An 18,832-nucleotide genomic window follows, 5' to 3' on the forward strand; every position below is an offset into this window, starting at 1 on the left:
CAGTGTCCCAGGGGGATGGATAGGGACAGATGGACAGACGGAGCATGGGGGCTTCAGGGCAGTGAAACTCCTCTGCACGACCCATAACGGTGGACACACATCATTACGTATCTGTCCAAACCCACAGACCGTCTGACACCAAGCCTGGTGACGACCAGGGTCGTTTCCTGGGCATCTTTGTCCCCAGGGGCCGGGACGGACAGGCCACATCCACCTGTCGGGTGGCCAGGAGAGCTGCGGGCTGGGGAGGCATCGTTGGGGTCCTGGGACATCTGGGGGGACGCAGCTCGACCCGGGCGGGCGGCCTTGTGGGGCCTGGTCCAGGACGGGGTGTGTTCTGAAGCCCAGGGCCTCCCGCCGCGTGGGGCTGCTCGGGGCTGCCAGGGCTTATTCTCGGGACTCCTGTGTTTGTGGGTTTGCTTTTTTCTGCAGCACAAACTCCCCACTGTGTGTGGGGCTGAGCTCTCCATGCGCACAGGGCTGGTCCGCTGTCCACGTGTGTGGCCGCCGTGCCGGCCTTGTAGTGGACACTCATAAACTTCGGTGGGAGGAGGGGGGGAGGATGCCCGAAGGAGGAGGGAGAAGCAGTGACAGATGAAACCCCCTTCTTCCTCTCGGGGTCGGGGTTAGAAGGTGGAAGCAGAGCGGGGAGCCAGTGAGCGCACTGATCTGCAGGGAAGACCGTGCCCTGTGGGCCAGGATGCAGCCCAGGTGGCCGGGGGCCAAGGGCCGAGGGTCAGGGTGAGCGGGCCCCAGGGGGCGTCTGGAATGCATGAGGCGCTACCCCCTCCATGCAGTGGGGCCACCTGGGCCAGCTTCTCTCTGGCCGGGAGGGAGGAAGGCCTGGGAGGGGTGTCTGGAGGCTGGCCAGTGCCAGAGGCTTGTGTCACAGAAGATGGGGGTGTGTGGCCCACACACGCCGGTCCTGTGTCCTGCCACCCGCAGCAGAGCCACACGCTCTCTGCGCCCGTCTGCTCCAAAGGCCTCCCAGGGGCGGGAGGGGGACCCTCAGGGACGCCGTGTTCCCACCCGCCTCACATCCTCCGGCATTTTGGTTCCTATGGGTGTGGGTGTGGGCCGGGCTGGACCCTGCGGTCCTGCCCTGCTGCTCCAGGTGCATCCACGGCGGGTTCCTCCTGAGAGATTCTCCCAGAAGCCGTCTGGGCTTCAGGAGGCAGCGCCTCCCCCAGGCTCCGTGCCCGCAGCACCCGGCGTGGGCCCAGGCGACTCAGCCCCCAACGCAGCCTTGGTCCTTCCTGCAGGAGCGGGCGGAGGTGCCGGGTGTCCGTGTGTCCGCTGGCCGCATCCTCAGTGCACCTGCTATCTGCTGCCCTGTTGGCGTTTATGTGACCGGCTCCTACCTTATGGTGTGCGTTAACGCTACATCCTGCATTGTGGTTATGTTCTGCCCTGTAGGTACTTTGTGCACTGTCGTTATTTTGGACGTTCTGGTTACTTGGTACTTTGTCGTGACGTTCCACACTGTCGTTCCATATTGTTACCTTGTATGTTGTGGTACTTTCTGCCCTGTCCTGACATTCTGCGTGTGGAACCGGCACCAAGACTACAGAAGCCAGAATACTCACCCGATTTTTGAAGAGAAAACTTTCGGGTGTCCTTTGCAGCTTCAGTATGTTTTCTCAGCCTCTAACGAGCAGGGGAAGCTGGGGCGGGCAGACCCCTTTGTTCCCAGTGCGTTTTCAGGGGGGGAACAGCTGCTTGGCTGCATCTGGGTCCTGGGCTGGGGTCTCAGCGCAGAACCTGCTCCTCCGCGAGGAGCCTGTGGCAGGTCCCCTTTAGTCGCGGGCGGGCGGGCAGGCTTTGCTTCTGGGGAGAGCCCACCTCCCCGCTGTGCGAGCGCTGGCAGACGGCCCCAGATCTGCCCCAGATCGGCTGTCCTTGCTGACCTGTTTGTGCCCTGTGCGTCCGCACTGAGCCACAGCCGGGGTCCCTGCAGACACCGCCCCCTGCAAGGCCTCCCGCACCCTCAGCAGCCGCGCAGAGAGAGCTGCTCGGTCAGGGCGCGCCAGCTGTCCCCTTCTGCCTGCACAGCCGCCGGCCTGCCCGCCCGCGGGAGGGGTGGCCTGCCACCCCTCCTCCAGCCATGTGCCCTCCTCAGCCTGTGGAACGCGCGCTGCCTGGGCTAGCCCCCACAGCGCCTGCCCAGCGACACACGGAGTGCGCTGAGCCCAGCCACCCCAACCGTCCTGCTGGGCGCAGCTGCCGCCCCAAGCCCAGCGGCCCCAGCCAGGCCCAGCCCCGAGAGCAAGAGCCAGAGCGAGGTGCCTGGCTTGGGCCCTGGCGGCCCACGCGAGCTGACATGCGGCTCCACGAGCTGTCGCTGTGCCAGGACCCCAGCCTGAGGCAGGAGCTGGCCTCACTGGCCCGCGGCTGCGACTTCGTGCTGCCCTCCCGCTTCAAGAAGAGGCTCAAGGCCCTCCAGCAGGTCCAGGTCTGCCGCATGTCACCCCCCCGGCCCATCCGGGTCCCTCCCGAGTCCCTCCACTGGTGGGGGGGGGGCGGGGGCTGCTCGCACCCACCCGTGCAGGGAGTGTGGGTCCCGCGTGAAGTCGCTGGGAGAGCTCCTAAGAGCTCGCCCGTTGCTGGAGTTTTGGCAGTGGTGCCGCGGTGTGGCCAGGATGCAAGCCCCCGGCGCGTGGACAGGTTCTGGCTCGGGTGGGGGCCTGACCCTGTGGTCCCGGTGGGAAGCCTGGCCCATGGTCACGGCCATCTCCGTGATGACACGGCCCTGTGGGACGCCTGGCCTTCTCGGCCACATGGTGTTTACTGGGCTGTGGGGATCTGCACACATGGGCCGGGCAAGTGGATGGCTTGGTGCTGATAGTGAGTAGTTGCCGTGTAGATACCCTCTCCATGGTTGTGTGTGCTCGGAGGAGTAAGACCTGCTGTGTCTACACCTTGGACGTGTTACGAGTTAGTTTGAGGGACCCAGTCGTTTGGAAGCATCAGACAGCCCGTGATCCCCAGAGTCTGTCTGTGACTCGAGGGGTCTCCGTGGCAGATCTTGTCCTCGCCTCAGCTCTGGGCCGGTGCTGGGGGCAGGGCCACAGGGCTTGGGGCCGGGGCTCCTGCTCCTGAACGCCTCACCTCTTGCAGTTAGACACCTGCACGTTTTATCCAGGCCAGGACTTAACGTCCTGTTGTGGCCAAAAAAAATGACATCCAATCAGACTGGGCCATCTGGGGGAAAAAAAGACCTGCTTTCTGCTGATATTTTAATGGGAGTTTTTCTGGGATCATATCTCAGCTTTTACACAGCTTGGGAATTTTTCCTGTCTTGTGTCTTCCAACTTCTGAAGTTTTGTCTGCAGCTGGGGAAGGTGTGAGTCTGTCCCTAGATTTTAAGGAAAGTGCCTGCATTTGGAGACCCAGGAGTGGAATCTGCCCCATGCGGGTCCTGCTTTGACGATAGGAAGACAGATGTGGGGCAGTTAGGGTTTCTCCTGATGGTCCACTGGGCTGTGTGGGAGACCCAGAAATCCCTCCAGCCTCGCCCAGGATGGTCGTGCCTGGGGGCCCGGCTCCCCGCAGAGCCCATGCAGGAAAGTCTGCATTGCTTTAGGGCTGCTGCTTATCAAATGAAAATCACTTTTTGGGAATCAAACTTTATAAATTCATTTCATGGGAAGTTGTTTCTTGTCACAGAAAACATGTCTCAACCTTGTTTCTCAGCCGTGACGATGTGCATTGCGTAACGTGAGTGCTCCCTGGGCTGCAGGCGGTGGACCAGTGGGTCTTTCTCATGGGGGTTGTGGGAGGAGCAGAAGGAGAGTTCTCCTGGCTCCTTTCACCCCAAGATGTTGGAGGGCGGATTTGGGACACAGCCTTGGGGGTTCAGCAAACATCTTTGGGAGAGGCTGGGGGTGGAGGGAGAGGCTGGGGGTGGAGGGAGGGAGGTGGTGCTTCAGCCTGACGGCCACACTACCCGCTCAGTGGGCCCCCCTGGCCCGGAGCAGAGGACCCTGGGGTACAGCTGTGCCGTCCACAGTGGAGCCATCCCTGCTCCCACCTCCCATGTCCACCCGCCCACCCTGCCCAGGGATTCTCGGGCCTTCTGGGCGCCGAGCAGCGCCAACTCCCGGTGGTCACTGCAGGCTCCCTCAGGCCCAGGACATGCTCGGCTCGCCCCACTGGAAGGGGTCCTGAGCGTCCTGTACCCCGGGGGTCCCATCGCCCACTCTCCACAAACAGGCTCAGGCACAGTTGACGGGCGCCTCTGCTCCTCCACTCTGTCACCTTGCTGTGGGCCCGGACACGCCGTCCAGCCTCCCTGCAGGGTCCTTCAGGTGGGCACACAGACCCCGCTGAGCGTCATTCCAGACCCCAGTGTGGCCACCCCCTGGGGACAGTCCTGGACTCTGAGCTGACCTCCCCTCCCTGGGGTGACAGCGTGGCCTCCCAGCTCTGCCCGTCCCAGATGGCAAGTGGGCCACAGTCTGGGGTCCCAGTCTGGGTGGGGTCACAGTACCCTGCAGGAAGGGTCATGAATACCCCCTTTGATCCACATTCCCAGGACCCTGGCAGCTGGAAGCGCCCCCTCTGTCCACTCGGCTGTGGATGCAGGTTCCCCTCACAGGCCACTCCAGAGCCGCACGCACGCCCCCATGGGAGCCCGTCCTGTGGGGCAGGTGCCGAGCCAGGCTGACAGTCAGTGTCCAGGCCGGGGACCCCGCTCAGCCGGGCTCCCCCGTTTGTGTCAGTGTTGGGGACACAGCTCTGCTCCCTCCTGTGAACGCGGCTGGCCCAGCAGCCTCCACAGTGAGCCCGGCCCCTCCTGTGCTGGAGGGAGATCCTTCGCACGAAGCCGTGTGCAGGGCCTGGCTCCCCCGTTGTTGTCTTTGGCTCCCCTGTGTTAAACTTTGACCTCTGGCTCCCATCTGTCGGCATGGAGTGTTGTTCGCGCGTTTAGTTGGCGCACCTCCTGCCAGCTGGTGTGGAGGGTCCATGGGAGCCGAGGAGAAAGCTCGCGGCCCACAGGGGCCTCCTGTTGGGTGGCAGCATCTTTGGGGCCTGGGCTCACCTGGAATCCACAGGCTGCCCCCCTGAGCTCCCTGGCCCCGTCCAGGGCCCCGTCCCGGCCTTGCTGCTACATCCGGTCTCAGACGGAGCCGCCCAGGACGCTGCTGGGCTTGGCCGCTCCGGCCCAGCGTCCCTGCCTGGCCTGCTCTCATTCTGCCACCTGTGCCCTGTCCTGGCCCGTTGGAGTCGGAGGGACCCATCTGATGTCCCAGCACGTGCCGTCTGACCCCTCTGGGATCTGACCGTCCGAGGCTGGTGTTGGGAGGTGTGACCCCAGAGACACAGCTGGACGGATTTCTGCTGGGCTCCCCCACACCCTTCTGCGGGAAAAGAGATGCCTTTGCTTTATCCCAGGGCTTGGATTTTGGTCGTGGGGGCACCGCTCAGCCCCACTGTGTGTTCTGGGAGGCCCGTGGGCGAGTCTGAGGTCCCAGGAGTGGGGTCGAGTCAGGGAGCAGGCGGCCGGGGCCCTCTACAGAAGTAGCTCTCCGTGAGGCAGTGCCCCTTGATCGGGGCTGCAGGGGGCCTGCGTGGGGCGGGGCGGGTGGGAGCCCAGGCGAGAGGCTTGGGGACCCGAATGCCCCCTGGTCGGCTGGTTGTCATTTTTTAAGAGGCCTAAGCCGTACTTTAGGACTCTCCTTTCACACACACATGTGTGTGTTTTGCCACTTTTGTTCATCCCAGTCATCTGGCCGCGTCCCCTGGAGGTCGGGGAATGCACCCCACGGTCCCTGCAGGACCTGCTGAGACCTGTTTTGCGGCCCAGGAGGTGGCCAGCCCCCAACGGCGCCCTGTGTGTTGGAAAAGAATGTGAGAGCTGCAGCTGTGCTGGGGCCGCATCTATTTCTGTCTCGGAGATTAAACTTGTAAATCTCCCGTGTCTGCAGCAGGCTGTTTGTTTCTGGTTGTCCGGTCAGCTCCGTCATCGCTCCGGGGAGCTGGGCCCGGCCTCCCTGGGGGCTGGACCTCTGCTTTTCCCTGCAGCGTCTGCCGTGTCCGTGTGGGGCTCCTGGGGCCGGCATCGGCCAGCTCTGAGGCGTGTCGCTTCCCCTGGTCGCCTGCCCTGACGCGGTCCCTGTCTCTCTCTAGTACTGTCCACACCTCCACCTCCTGTGTGCACGTCAGTCCAGCCACCCCACGGCCCCTCGACCCTTTTCCATCTTTTGAGAAGATGTTCACCCTCTGCACCCTTACGTCTTATGTGTGTCTCTTGTGAATAGACACGATTCTCTTTTTCCTTCTGATCTTCATCTTTTACCTGTGCTGTTTGTCTGTTTCCACGTGTTATGACTGTTCGTCCATCTTGGTTTATTTTCGTCCTGTCCTTTCTTGCCTCCTCTTTCTCTTTTCCTCTCCTACTTTGGAGTATTCCCTTGCTCCTAGCTGACTGCTCATCCTAGAAATGGCCACTACTGGATTTTTCCAGGTGAAAAATTAATACCTTTGCCTTCCAGCTCAAAACACTCAGATGGGGGCTGGCCCAGTGGCGCAGCAGTTAAGTGCGCACGTTCTGCTTCGGCGGCCCGGGGTTCACCAGTTCGGATCCCAGGTGCAGACATGGCACCACTTGGCAAGCCATGCTGTGGTAGGTATCCCACATATAAAGTAGAGGAAGATGGGCACGGATGTTAGCTCAGGCCCAGTCTTCCTCAGCAAAAAGAGGAGGATCGGCAGATGCTCAGGGCTAATCTTCTTCAACAAAAAAAGCAAAACTCTCAGACACTTCCATTCCATGACCCCATTCATTTTACACTGCTGTTGTTGCCTTCGGAGGGTTTTTAAAAAGAAATAAAATTGCCTTCTTATGATGATTCACACAGTCAGTGTGTTGAGATTTGCCCCCCATACTCCCCTTTCCTGCATCTCCGACCTGCGTCAGGAGCACTTGGCTTCTGCCTGACGCGTGGTCCCCCGCACATCCTGGACCAGCGTCTGCTGACAGTGGCCGGCTCGCTTTTGCTTTTCTTCCGTTTTGGTCTCAAACTGTCTCCATGTTGGTTTTGTGTGGCAGACACCTCCCGGGAGGTGGCGTTTGGGCGAAAGGGCAGCCACTCTCCTCCAGCTCTGGCCCCTGCATTTCTGTCGAGAAGCTGGCTGCAGGGCTCCTGGGTCGCTCCTTTGGAGACGGTCCCCTTTTCTGTTCCGTTCCGTCTCCTTGTGGCAGGTTCTGAGGATCTGCCACTGTCTTGGGTGTTGTCCAGTCTCGTCATCCGGTGTGCAGTGTGGGTCGCTCCAAGGACTCCTGCTTGGGGTTCCTTGGGCCTCGGGTCTCAGGATGTGTCTCCAGCTCTGTAGCTGCAGGCTCAGCACCTGCGTCTCCTCCCTCCCGGGGCACGAGTCCCTCCCAGCTGTGCTGCTCTGCTCTCCAACCCAGAAAGCAAGTGTGTTTCCTTTCTTCTGGACGTTTTATTTGGAGCTGTCTTAAGTCTCCTCACTCTTGCATCTTCAAGCCTCTCCCTGTCTTGATATATGAAGCGTGTCGGCTCTCATTCTCAACAACGTCAGAGTCCGGAGTATTCGCCAGCCCAGCTGCTCCCTGCTTGCCGGCTCTCCCCCATGGTGCCTTCCTTCCATGTGTGTTTGTGCGTTTTGATCATGAACGCCTCACTTTCCTTGGAACTTGGGGCGTTTTCTGAGTCCCGAGTTGAGGATGGTTCGCCTCAGCACATCTTGCTGCTTCCGGGCACTGCTGATCTGCGGCAGCCTGACGTCGTCGCCTGGAGGGTTTGGGGACCAGGCACAGGATGTACATTTGGTTTGCACACTTGACTGGGAGTCTGCTGTGAGCTCTCGGGAGCTTCGCCACCACCCCCTGCCCGCAGCCCCTTGATGCAGCACCAGCTTCCAGGCCTATGATTGTCCTTTCCTTCCTGGGGTCAGAGGTTGGTGGGGATTTATTTCCACTTCATTCTTCTTGCTGCAGGGGCAGCCCCCAGGATCCCGCTCAGGGGGCAGCCTCCGTCGAGGATGCTGGATGTTGCTTCCTGTCCCCGAGCTCTGCAACACTGTGAGGTGACGGTCACTTCACCCCCTTGAGTGCACTCCCTGAAGGCAGCGCCTGTCCAGCCTCTCCTGGCCTCGCTGGGTGCCCCTTCCCAGCGTCCGTGCCCTGAGAGTCCTTCCTCTCTTGCCAGTCCGTGAGGCACTCAGGAAGATGTTTGTCAAGTGCTCTCCCCAGCATTTCCAGCTGCCTTCCTCAGAAGGGCTGGTCCGAGCACCTGGGTCTTGACAGGGCCACAGAAAGAGCACACATGTTAGCATTTACTTCTCCCTGAGTCGATCCTGCAAGTCCAGCACCAGAACTGGGTCATCCAGTGTTGCACTGTGCCTCAGGGAGTGAGTTGGTGGGAGACGCTTGCTTCCCCATGAGTGTGAGAGACATGGAAGGTTCCAGGCTGGGAGAGACTCACTGTGGACAGAGGGAAACAGAGTCACGTGGCCAAGTTCTCTGAGGTAGCAGCTTTCCGAACACAGCGAAAGGTGTTTTCCTTTCAGGGGAGCTCTTTGGGATGTGCGTGCCATCACTGCATATTGCTGGGGGCCTGCTCTGTGCCAGGCACTGGAAGGTAGCTGCACCTTCTAGTTGGGATGACAGAAAAGCCTACAGAGCCTGACTGGGGTGACAGTACCTGTGAAGGGGCGGCAGGTGGGGTGGGATGTGTGGTGTGTAGGATGACCTTGTGACCTGGGGTGATGGCTCCTCTGAAGGGGCGGCAGGTAGGGTGGGATGTTTGTCCTGTCAGGGATGACCTTGTGACCTGGGGTAACGGTTACTATGAGGGGGCGGCAGGTGGGGTGGGATGTGTGGTGTGTCAGGGATGACCTTGTGACCTGGGGTGATGGTTGGTGTGAGGGGACGGCAGGTGGGAGTGGGCTCAGGCGGTGGGTGTTGTGTTGTCTGTTGATGACATGCTAGTGGCAGGTGGGATCTGATCATGGTCTTAGATGAGGTAAGGCAGTGTTTGTGGGGCGCCTGGGAACAGTAGGCACAAAGGCCCTGAGGTGGGCAGTGACAGGGGCAGTCGTTAGCGCCTCCACACACCCGCTGTCCCCCAGGGAGCTGTGGTGCAGTGGTTCTCAAACTCCTGACCCAGGGGACCGTCCTCCTGTACCAGTGTGTTGGTGGAAGGGACGTGTGGTGCCCTCAAGGGAAGCCCTCCTGCTGGCAGCAGCCAGTGTGGCCATGCGGGGTGTCTGCAGGGCGCTGTCAAGAGCACCAAAGACCTGTGGTTGTGTCTTTGCCCCTAAGTTTGTAGCTGTCTCCCTTCCTCCCTCCCTCCATCTGCCAAATTCCCCCCAAATTTCCCCTGTCCACATGGCTCTGACCACAGGGGCCGTCTCTCACTGCGCAGCCCATGTGGGCGTCCTCCCTCCACCATGGTCAAGCTCCCCAGGCAGTAAGCTTGCTCGTGTCCCACTCTGCCCGTCCTGTGCCGCTGTCCAGAAGGTCATGTCTCATGGAGCCATGCGTGTGTCCTCGGGGCCAGGCCTCAGGGCTCGGAGCAGAGGAAGACAGGAGCTCTGCTGTGTTTCAGGGTCAGAAGGACCCGGGCTGCCGCACGAGGCGAGGGGTTCCTGGAGATCGGCGAGCTGTGTGTCCACCCCCAGGAACAGACACACGAGCTGAGGCAGAGACAGGCCCTCGCGCGGCAGCCCTGGGCGTAGGGGCCTCACGCGTGTGTGTGTCTCCATCGCGACCAGCAGGCCCTTCCCCGCCAGTCCTGACTGGGAGGCCCATTTGGCTGTTGGGCCCCATCCCCTTCCTGTTCCTGCCCCTGGAGACAAGTGGACCAGCAGACGGTGGGGGATGGAGAAGGAGGAACAGATGACTGAGCCGGTGCCATCGCTGTCGTGGGAATCTCTGCGCTATGTGCTCAGGAAGCGGGTAGAAACTGTCACATGTGGTTCATCCCGTGCAGTGTGAATACTGCCTCCTAGAGTGCTCAGTCTTTGCAGCTTCAGAAGATACGTTGGCACGTCTCCACCCACAGAAGTTTGGTGAACTTGCTCCTGACGCGTGGTTTCTGCCCCTTGCGAGGCCCACACAGGACCTGGGGCTCCCCGTGCCCTTGGCCCAGGCTGGCCCCTCTGCCCGGGTGGACCATCAGCTTCCCCCTCCTGGACTGCGGCCGAGCCTGCGTCATGGGGGCCCGGTGTCCATCCTCCTTGGAACTGGCCCCCCATGTCCTTGTCTATACCTCTGGCCTCTCCTGTTCTCTGAGGCCTCCCCGCCCAGCAGGGCCATGGGAGGGTCGATTGGCCACTGTACAGACCTCAGACGTTGTCCCCATGGTGCCCGTCATTCTGAGTTCGCGAGCACAGGGCACGTGCTCAGATGTCATAAAGTAGCTCCCAGTGCTGCCTTGGACCATCTGTTAGACCAACGAGAGAATGAAGCCGACTACAAACATGATCTAAAAACTCCCACGTGGTGACAGACGTCACAAAGTAAATAAAAAGACGTGGGGCCTGGGGACGGAGGACAAAACTCACAAAGCCGAAGACACGTGCCGCCCTGGGAATGGTCAGAGGAGGAACAGAAATGACGGCACAGCGTGGAGCAGAGAAGGGGCAGGGAAGATGGTGTCCTTGCCTTTTAGACAAATGAGGAGATGCTCCACCCGGTTCAGAGTATGGTGGGGGTGGAGCATGATGCCCGTGTGGTGTCTTAGTTCCCCCAGACGGCGGAACCTCAGTTTGACAGCGCTCTCTGCTGATGGGGCAGGAGGGAATGCGGTGTCGGACATGGTGGTGGCCCCCGGAGCTCCTCCCGCAGGAGCACGTGGACGAGCCACACTCTTGCGGTGCTGAGGCCGTGCCGGCTGCCTCCCTGTGCTCCCGTTCAGATTGGGGCCTTTGTAAGCTTCTTGCACTCGCTCACCTTTAAACAACGCAGGACAGGCGCCCAGCCCGTGGTGGGGACCGCCCACCTTTAGGACTGTGGTGTGTGCAGACACCAGCACCAGGGACACCAGGCCCCCGAAGCCCCCTCAGGAGGTGCTTGCATGTATCCTCACGCCCAGGACAGGAGCCACGAGCACTCGCTACTGTTGCTGCTGCTCCACAAAGGGGCATGCTGGCCTCCCGCCCTCCCCTCACGCGTGCTGGCGGCCGGGTCACCGTGAGGTCACCAGGGCACAAAGGCCACGTTACTTCCCCAGGCAGAGCCGCCAGGACCCCAGGGCAAAGCCTTCCTCGTGGATCCCAGCCTGGATTCGCATCTGCGTAGACTGCGGATTCATGAGGAGGTCTGGTCGCCACGCGTGACTTGTGCAGATGAAGACAGACTTCCTCGTGAGTGTCCAGCGAGGTTCCAGAGCTGTCGCTTGGCAGCCCTTGGGCAGGAAATGTCCCTATATCTCCACAGGAGGGGGGGACAGCTAGTGGGCGTGAGCAACACAGGGCCTGACACCACATGTCCAGGACGCCCCAGTGAGCCCACCCCGCTGCTTTCAGGGCTTTGTGTGGTGGAGTCAGGATCACGCCGTCGCCAGCTGGAGTGTGCCTGTGGCCATCCAGGTGGAGGAGGGCACCCATGGGGACGCTCGGGCCAGCCAGGGGGGCGAGGGTGAGCCTCGTGGTGGATTGCTGTGCACTGACAGCCGCAGGAAGATTTGATTTAAGTTCTTTGTCACGTTCTGTCCATTTTGTCAAAGTCCATTTCTCAGGACCGGCCTGAGTATTAACTGTGTAACGGGTCTGGCAGAAGCCGGCTGACACGGTGACAGCAATCTCGTTTTCAGGAATCACACCTGGTCGTAGGCGAGAGGCCGAGCAGTGGGTCTGCATGGAGGCGTAGCAGCGCTGTCATCCCTCTTCCTTGTCCTTTCCCAGGTGACCAGGTGCGCGGCCTCCTAGCGCTGACCAGCAGGGAGCGACGTCCCTGTGACTTAGCAGCCCAGGGGTCTGTGTCAGCCCAGCCGTGTACTGGGGAGAAGGCACATGGTTGACAACTGCTCCAGAACCAGCCCAGGGGCAGCCACCCCACAGTGTAGGTGCCCTGCCCTCTGCCTGGAGCGCCAGACTCCTTGTGCCTCAGTTTTCCCACCGTGAATACAGGATGCTGGTGGCACGTCAGTCACAGATTGTCCTGAACGCGGCAGTTGAGTGAGATGGCTCATGGGAAGATGTGGTCGGTGCTCAGGAAACACCAACACCGTCTTGCACAAAGGTACAAGGGCAGCGACTGTGGCCGATAGCTCAGGGCATTGGGCTCGCAATTCATTCCGCCTCGCTGGAGAGAAGAAAAGAGAAAGACGGGAAAACGGAACCACCGCCACAAGGCAAGGAAACAGGCACTCAGGGGCCTGCCCCGGGGGCACAGCAGTTAAGTTTACAGGCTCCGCTTCGGTGGCCTGGGGTTCGCGGGTTCGGATCCCAGGCGCAGACCTAGCACCGCTCGTCAAGTCACGCTGAGGCGGCCTCCTTGATATGAAGTAGAAGACGATTGGGACAGATGTTAGCTCAGTAACAGTCTTCCTCACAAAAAATTAAAAAAATGAAAAACGGCCCTCAGTCTTTGTTCCAGAAATCGAGGGGAAAAGTTATCTTCCTCAAAGTGAATCGTGGGCACCCCCAGCAGGTCTGTTGAACCGAACCCTCTCCTTCCAAGGAGGCAGCTCTGGGTGTGGCTTCCCCTCCCGCCTGTCCCTGGGCCACGGTGGGTGTGGTTTTGGCTCAGTGCTGCTGTGCAGGGCTGTCACATCAGGACTCAGTGATTCTGACACTGTAACCCAATCCCCGTGGAACAGGACATCCCGGGCTGGGAGGAGGGGGATCAGCCTGTGTCCCTGGGTGCTGACTCTGGCCGAGTCTCGTGAAGGGTGGGCCCGAGGTCATCATCCAGCCTTTGCTCTGCTCTGAGGCTTAGTCCACAGTGTGGTCCTCGTGCTTCCCACCGTCCATGGCAGACCCGCCTCGCTCAGCACAGCCGGCCTGCAATAGGTGCCGGAACCTCAGGGCCGCCCTTTGCAGCCTCTCCTTTCTGATCACCGTGCCGTCCACATCTGCCTCTCGGCTCTCAGCACTGAGGTGACCCTGCGTCAAACCCCTGTTTTATTTGCCCTGTTGTGATCACAGGGCTCATTGTCGTGCGTCTGCAGGCTCTCCCCATAGCCCCCCTGTACAGCAGACTCAGGACAGCAACACCTCTGGACGTGTTGCTGCCATCTGTGGGTCACGTCAGTGGGGCAGGACAGAAAGCGTTTACAAGTGACTCCTTCTCCTAGTGCTGGAGGGAAAACAGACAGGTGACACAGGGCGTCCCGGGACATGACTGAGAGGATGCAAGGCCGTCCCAAGACGTGACTGAGGGGACGCGGGGCCGTCCTGAGATGTGACTGAAGGGGACATGGGGCCATGCTGAGACGTGACTGAGGGGATGCGGGGCCACCCTGAGACATGACTGAGGGGGACGTGGGCCCCTCCCGAGATGTGAGTGAGGGGGACGAGGGACCGTCCCGGGACGTGAGTGAGGAGATGCAGGGCCGTCCTGAGACGTGACTGAGGGGACGCGGGGCCATCCCGAGACGTGACTGAGGGGGACGTGGGGCCATCCTGAGACGTGACTGGGGGGACATGGGGGGCCATCCCTAGACATGAGTGAGGGGGACGTGGGGCCATCCCGAGATGTGACTGAGAGAACATGGGCCATCCCTGAGATGGACTGATGGACTGAGGAGGACACTAGCCGGTCCCAGAGGCTGCAGCTGGGTGGGGAAGAGGCCCCCATTGCAGGACGAGATGTGTAGGACACCCACAGGTTTCACTGTGGAGCCGTGTTGACTGTGTGTCCTGGTGGCAAATTGGTAGTGCTGTTGGTATCTGGTGTTCCAGCCCCTGGTCCCTGTGGCATGAGGTGGTGGCTGCATGAGCTGTGCTCTGTCACTCGGCCTTGGGGAGGGTGGCTGACATGTGAGTGCCCCGTGGCGCATGGAGGGGACCCCCCACCTGGGCGTTAGGGCCTGCTGGCAGTGCCGTTCCTCTGGGTAAGAACCCAGCTCTTTCTGCTTGGGGGCATTTTAAACAACCGTGTTTTATATACAGAGTTCCCCCTTCCGCCTGTAACGACAGCCCCACAGCAGGTCAGCTCCCTGAATCCCCGAGGGCACGTCCCGACACCACTGTGTCTTGGAAAGCATGTCAGGAGGTCAAACTTCTCCGAGGTAGTTGCTGCTGAAGGTGCTGGCTTCACTTGGGGTGGCTCAGCTGCCGTTCTGCCTTCTGGCGAGAAAGAGGCCGCAGGGCCAGATCCTTTCCCGGAGGGCCATCCCAGGTCAGGTGACAGACGTACGTCCCATTCTCCGGGAGGCACACGTGGGAACCAGCGACTGCAGGTGTGGGCCCCAAAGAGAGGCCACACCTGTCCTGGCTGTGAGTGAGCGCCGTTGACGGCCCGCCTGGAGGACCCTGACCCCAGGAGGACTGCGGGGCAGGCTCCCCACAAGGACCTGTGCCGGCCTCCCTGGCAGCCTGGGCCGTCAGCTGTCACTGTTGCGGGGTCACACTGAGGCAGGGCTGGGGGAGGCTCAGCAGTGTGGATCAGTGGTATGTGACGCTCCCTTGTGGTGTGTGACCTTTCGGGTGTGGGTGGCCTCGTGGCTGGAGTTGGCCCCCAGGATTGTCTGGCGTTCTGTGCACATTGGGGTTCCGTGGCCCCGTGCGCTCACTTTGAGAATGGTGCCGCCGCTGTCTGTTACGGGTTCATGTGAGGACGGTGTTTCCTGTTCCCAAGTCCTCACCACCTGTCTCATTCCTCAGGTCCAGACAAAGAAGGAGGAGCCCCTGCCACCAGCCAGCAGCCAGAGCATCCCCACCTTCTACTTCCCCCAAGGCCGTCCGCAGGGGACAGTGAACGTCGATGCCGTCATCGCCAAGATTGAGCGGACCTTCGCCCAGTTTCCGCACGAGAGAGCCACCATGGAGGACATGGGCAAGGTGGCCAAGGTGGGTGCCCTGCGTGCTGCCTCTGGGCAGCACCACGTTCACGGGTTGGTGCTTGTGTTCTGTTTTCAGGATCTGAAACACAGTGGAGACTCTGTATTAACGGTTGTGCCAAATATTGAAGACAGACATGCCTGTGCGTTGTTGCCCTCCCAGATGGAGCAGCGTTCACCTTTGCATTTTTTAAGCAACTGATCCCCTGAGGTCCAGCCTGGGCCTTCCTCTGCGCCCTCCTGCCCCGTGTCTCTCCCTGTCTAGGGTGGGTGCCAGTGGACCCACAGTCCATGTGCAGCAACATGTCGATTTTGAACTTAGCCTAACACACGATCCCCCGTGCATCGTCTCACCATTTGGTTTTGAAATTCGGTGGCATGTCTCCAGGCCATCCGTGTTGACATGTGTAGACACGTGTAGACGAGCACAATCGTGGTTTCCCACATCTCCTCAGCTGCGTAGAAAGGCTCCCGTGTAGCCAGCGGCTGGCACGGCCCCTCCTGGGTGCTGGCGTTGACGCGTCCCGCTCCCCCATGGATCAGGCTGCCTTGGGCTGTGCTCCTGAGCTCCGCCTTCAGGCCGCATTGGGGTGCTTGTGCTTCCCCTTTGCCCCTGTGCTTCCGGGGTGCTTTCTCTCTCTGTCTTCATCTCCACCCTCCTCTCTGGAATGTCTCTTCCTATTCTGGATGCTGACCCTCCGTCCATGTGTGTTGTGAGCAGGTTCTGTTCCACCTGCTGAATGGTTCACGTGCTTCCTTTTGCTTGCAGTTTTTAGGGCTTGTCCTCTTTTCTTGTTGGAACTGCTTTATTGAGATATAACTCTCGGACCACAGTTCACCCATTTAAAATGTACAACTCAGCACAATGCAGTGTATGCCCGGAGTTGTGCAGCCATCATCGTAGTCAACTGGAGGACATTTTTGTCACCCCCTAAAAGAAACCCTGTACCCTTTAGCTGTCATCCCCCCTCCCCCACCCCCAACTAATCCACTTCCTGTCTCTGTAAGGTTCGAGTATCCTGGATGTCTTATGTAAACAGATCCATACCGTGTGTGGCTTTTTGTGTCTGCCTTCTTTCCCTCAGCACACAGCCAGACCCCGGCGACACTGCGGGCTCGGCTCCAGGCCCCCACAACAAAGTGAATGTCGCCATAAAGCGAGTCACACGAATTGTTTGGTTTCCGAGTGCAGATAAAAGTTAGGTTTATGCTATGCTGTAGTCTAAGTGGGTGATAGCATTATGGCTAAAGAAAAGTGCATACCCTAATTAAAAAATACCATATTGCTAAAAAATGCTAACCAGCACCTGAGCCTTCAGCAAGTCGTCTTCTCTTTGCTGGTGGAGCGTCTGGTGAAAAACGCAATAAAGCAAAGCACGGTAAAGCGAGGAGCAATAAAGGAAGTGCTTTATTGCAAAATAAAGCAAAAATACAAGTGAGCCTGTGTTTTCAAGGTTCGTCCGTATTGGGGCGTGTGTCAGTGGCATGTCCTTTCAGCGTCCCGTTGTGCATTTATCCATTCATCAATGATGGACGTCTGGGTTGGCCCTCCTTTGGGCTGTGGTGCACAGGGCTGCTGGAACATGCGTGTGCGAGTCTTGGTGTGCAGGTGTAGGGTTCTCTCAGATATACACACCTAGGAGTGGAATTGCTGGGACACATGGCGACATCATGTTTAACGCTTTGAGGAGCCACAAGACCATTTCCCAAAGCAGCTGCCCCATTTTGCGTTCCCACTGGCAGCGTAGGAGGGTTCCGATCTCTCACACCCTCGCCAGCACTTGTGTCTTGCTGATTGTAGACAGCGTGTCCTAGGGGGCACGAAGTGTCTCCTGGTCGTTTTGACTCGCATTTCCCTGAAGACTGTCATGTTGAGCAGCTTTTCATCTGCTTATTGGCTATTTGTGCATCTTCTTTGTAGAAATGTTTGTTTAGATCCTGTGCCCGTTCTTTAACTGGATTGTCACTTTATTGTCCAATTGTAAGAGTTCTTTATATATTCTAGATTCAAGTCCCTTATCCAATACTTGGTGTGCATTTTTTCCCATTCTCTGAGTTGTTTTTTCTTTTTTTTAATTATATGTACTCAGCACCTGAAAAACTGAGAATTGACCTGAGTCTTTTTTAACCTTTTTTTTTTTTTTGCTGAGGAAGACTGGACCTGAGCTAACATCTGTGCCAGTCTTCCTCTATTTTGGATGTGGGCTGCTGCAACAGCATGGCTTGTTGAGTGGTGTGTAAGTCTGTGCCCAGGATCTGAACCCACCAACACTGGGCCACTGAAGCAGAGTGTGCAAACTTAACTACTGTACCACCAGGCTGACCCCTTTTTTCAGTTTTTGATAGTCTTCCATGATGCCAAAAAGTTTTTGTTTGTTTGATAAAGTTCATTTTATCTGTTTTTTCATTTGTTGCCCGTACTTTTGTTGTCATATCCAAGAAATCATTGCCAGATGCAAGGTCATGAAGATTTGCTTTTGTTTTTTCCTGAGAGTTTCTAGTTTCGGCCTTTACGTCTAGGTCTTTGATCCATTTTGAGTTAATTTTTGAATATAGTGATGCAGCGGTCAAACTCCATTTTTTATGTCTGGAAATCCAGTTGTCTCAGCACCAAGGCTGAAGAGACCATTCTTTCCCCGTCCAGCGGCCCTGGCCCCCTTGTTGAAAATCAGTTCCCCATAAATATGAGGGTTTAGTACTGGATTCTGATTCTAGCCCTTGACCTGTCCTTGTGTCTTTATGCCAGTTCCACCCTGTCTTGATTACTGCTGCTTTGTAGTTGGTTTTGAAATGGGACGTGTGAGTCCCCCAGCTTTGTTCCTTCTCAAGCTTGTTTTGGCTCTCCGTGGACCCTTGCAACTCCTTATGGATTTTAGGGTCAGCTTGTCAGTTTCTGCAGAGAGGCCAGCTGGGGTTCTGCTGGGCTCGCGTTGACTCTAGATCGGTGTGGGGAGTATGGCCGTCATACTACTGTCTTCTCATCCGTGTACATAGGACGTCTTCTACTCATTTAGGTCTTAGTTTCTTTCGAAAATGTTTCGTAGTTTTCAAGTATAAGTTTTGCACATCTTCTGTTAAATTTGTTCTGAAGCATTTTATTCTTTTTGGTGCTATTATAACTGGAATGCTTCTCTGAATTTTATTTTCAGCTTGTTCATTGCAAGTGTATAAAAATGCAGTTAATTCCTGTGTACTGATCTTGTATCCTGCAGTCCTCTGAACTCATTTATTCGTTCTAATAGTGTTTTAGCATATTCGTTAGGATTTTGTGTGTACATGATCATGTTACCTGCGGCTAGAAATAGTTTCGCTTCTTCCTTCCCGGTGTGGATCTGTTATTTCCTCATCCCGCCCGACTGCTCTGGGAAGAACCTGCAGCGTGGTGTGGTGTTGATGTCCGAGAGTGGAGATTCTTGATCCTGGCCTTGGGAAAAGCATCCAGTCCTTCACCGCTAAGCATGCTGTGAGCGTGGGCTTTCACAGATACCGTTTATCGGGTTGGGGACATTCCTTTCCATTCCTGGTTTGTTCAGCGTTTTTATCAAGAAAAGATGTTAGCTTGGTCGGATGCTTTTCCTGTGTCTGTTGAGAGGCCTGTGTGGTTTGGTTCTTTATTCTATGGATGAGGTGCATTATGTGAGTTGGTTTTTCCAATGTTAAACCAACCTTGCGTTCTGGAGCAAATCCCACTTGGCTATCGTGTGTGGTCCTTTTTCTGCGTGGCTGTATTTCACTGGCTGGTATTCTGTGGATGGTTTTTGTGTCCGTATCCAGAAGAGATACTGGCTGGCAGTTTTCCTGTGATTCCTGTGTCTGGTTTTGGTATTAGGGTAACACTGGTCCAAGAGGAAGATCGG

At 58.1% G+C, this 18,832-nt stretch overlaps 1 protein-coding gene across 1 annotated transcript in view; it reads left to right on the forward strand.

Annotated features, from left to right (window-relative positions):
• Positions 1–1,910: 1,910 nt before the first annotated feature.
• LOC102148351 (serine/threonine-protein phosphatase 2A regulatory subunit B'' subunit beta) overlaps positions 1,911–18,832 on the forward strand; it is a 53,850-nt gene continuing 36,928 nt past the window's right edge. The window contains exons 1-2 of the mRNA XM_070269723.1: positions 1,911–2,452; positions 14,800–14,985. Coding sequence (XP_070125824.1) covers positions 2,105–2,452; positions 14,800–14,985 — 534 coding nt within the window. The 5' untranslated portion in view covers positions 1,911–2,104. The remainder of the gene's footprint in view (positions 2,453–14,799; positions 14,986–18,832) is intronic.

Source organism: Equus caballus, chromosome 6, assembly GCF_041296265.1.
Source record: "Equus caballus isolate H_3958 breed thoroughbred chromosome 6, TB-T2T, whole genome shotgun sequence".
NCBI lineage: Eukaryota > Metazoa > Chordata > Mammalia > Perissodactyla > Equidae > Equus > Equus caballus.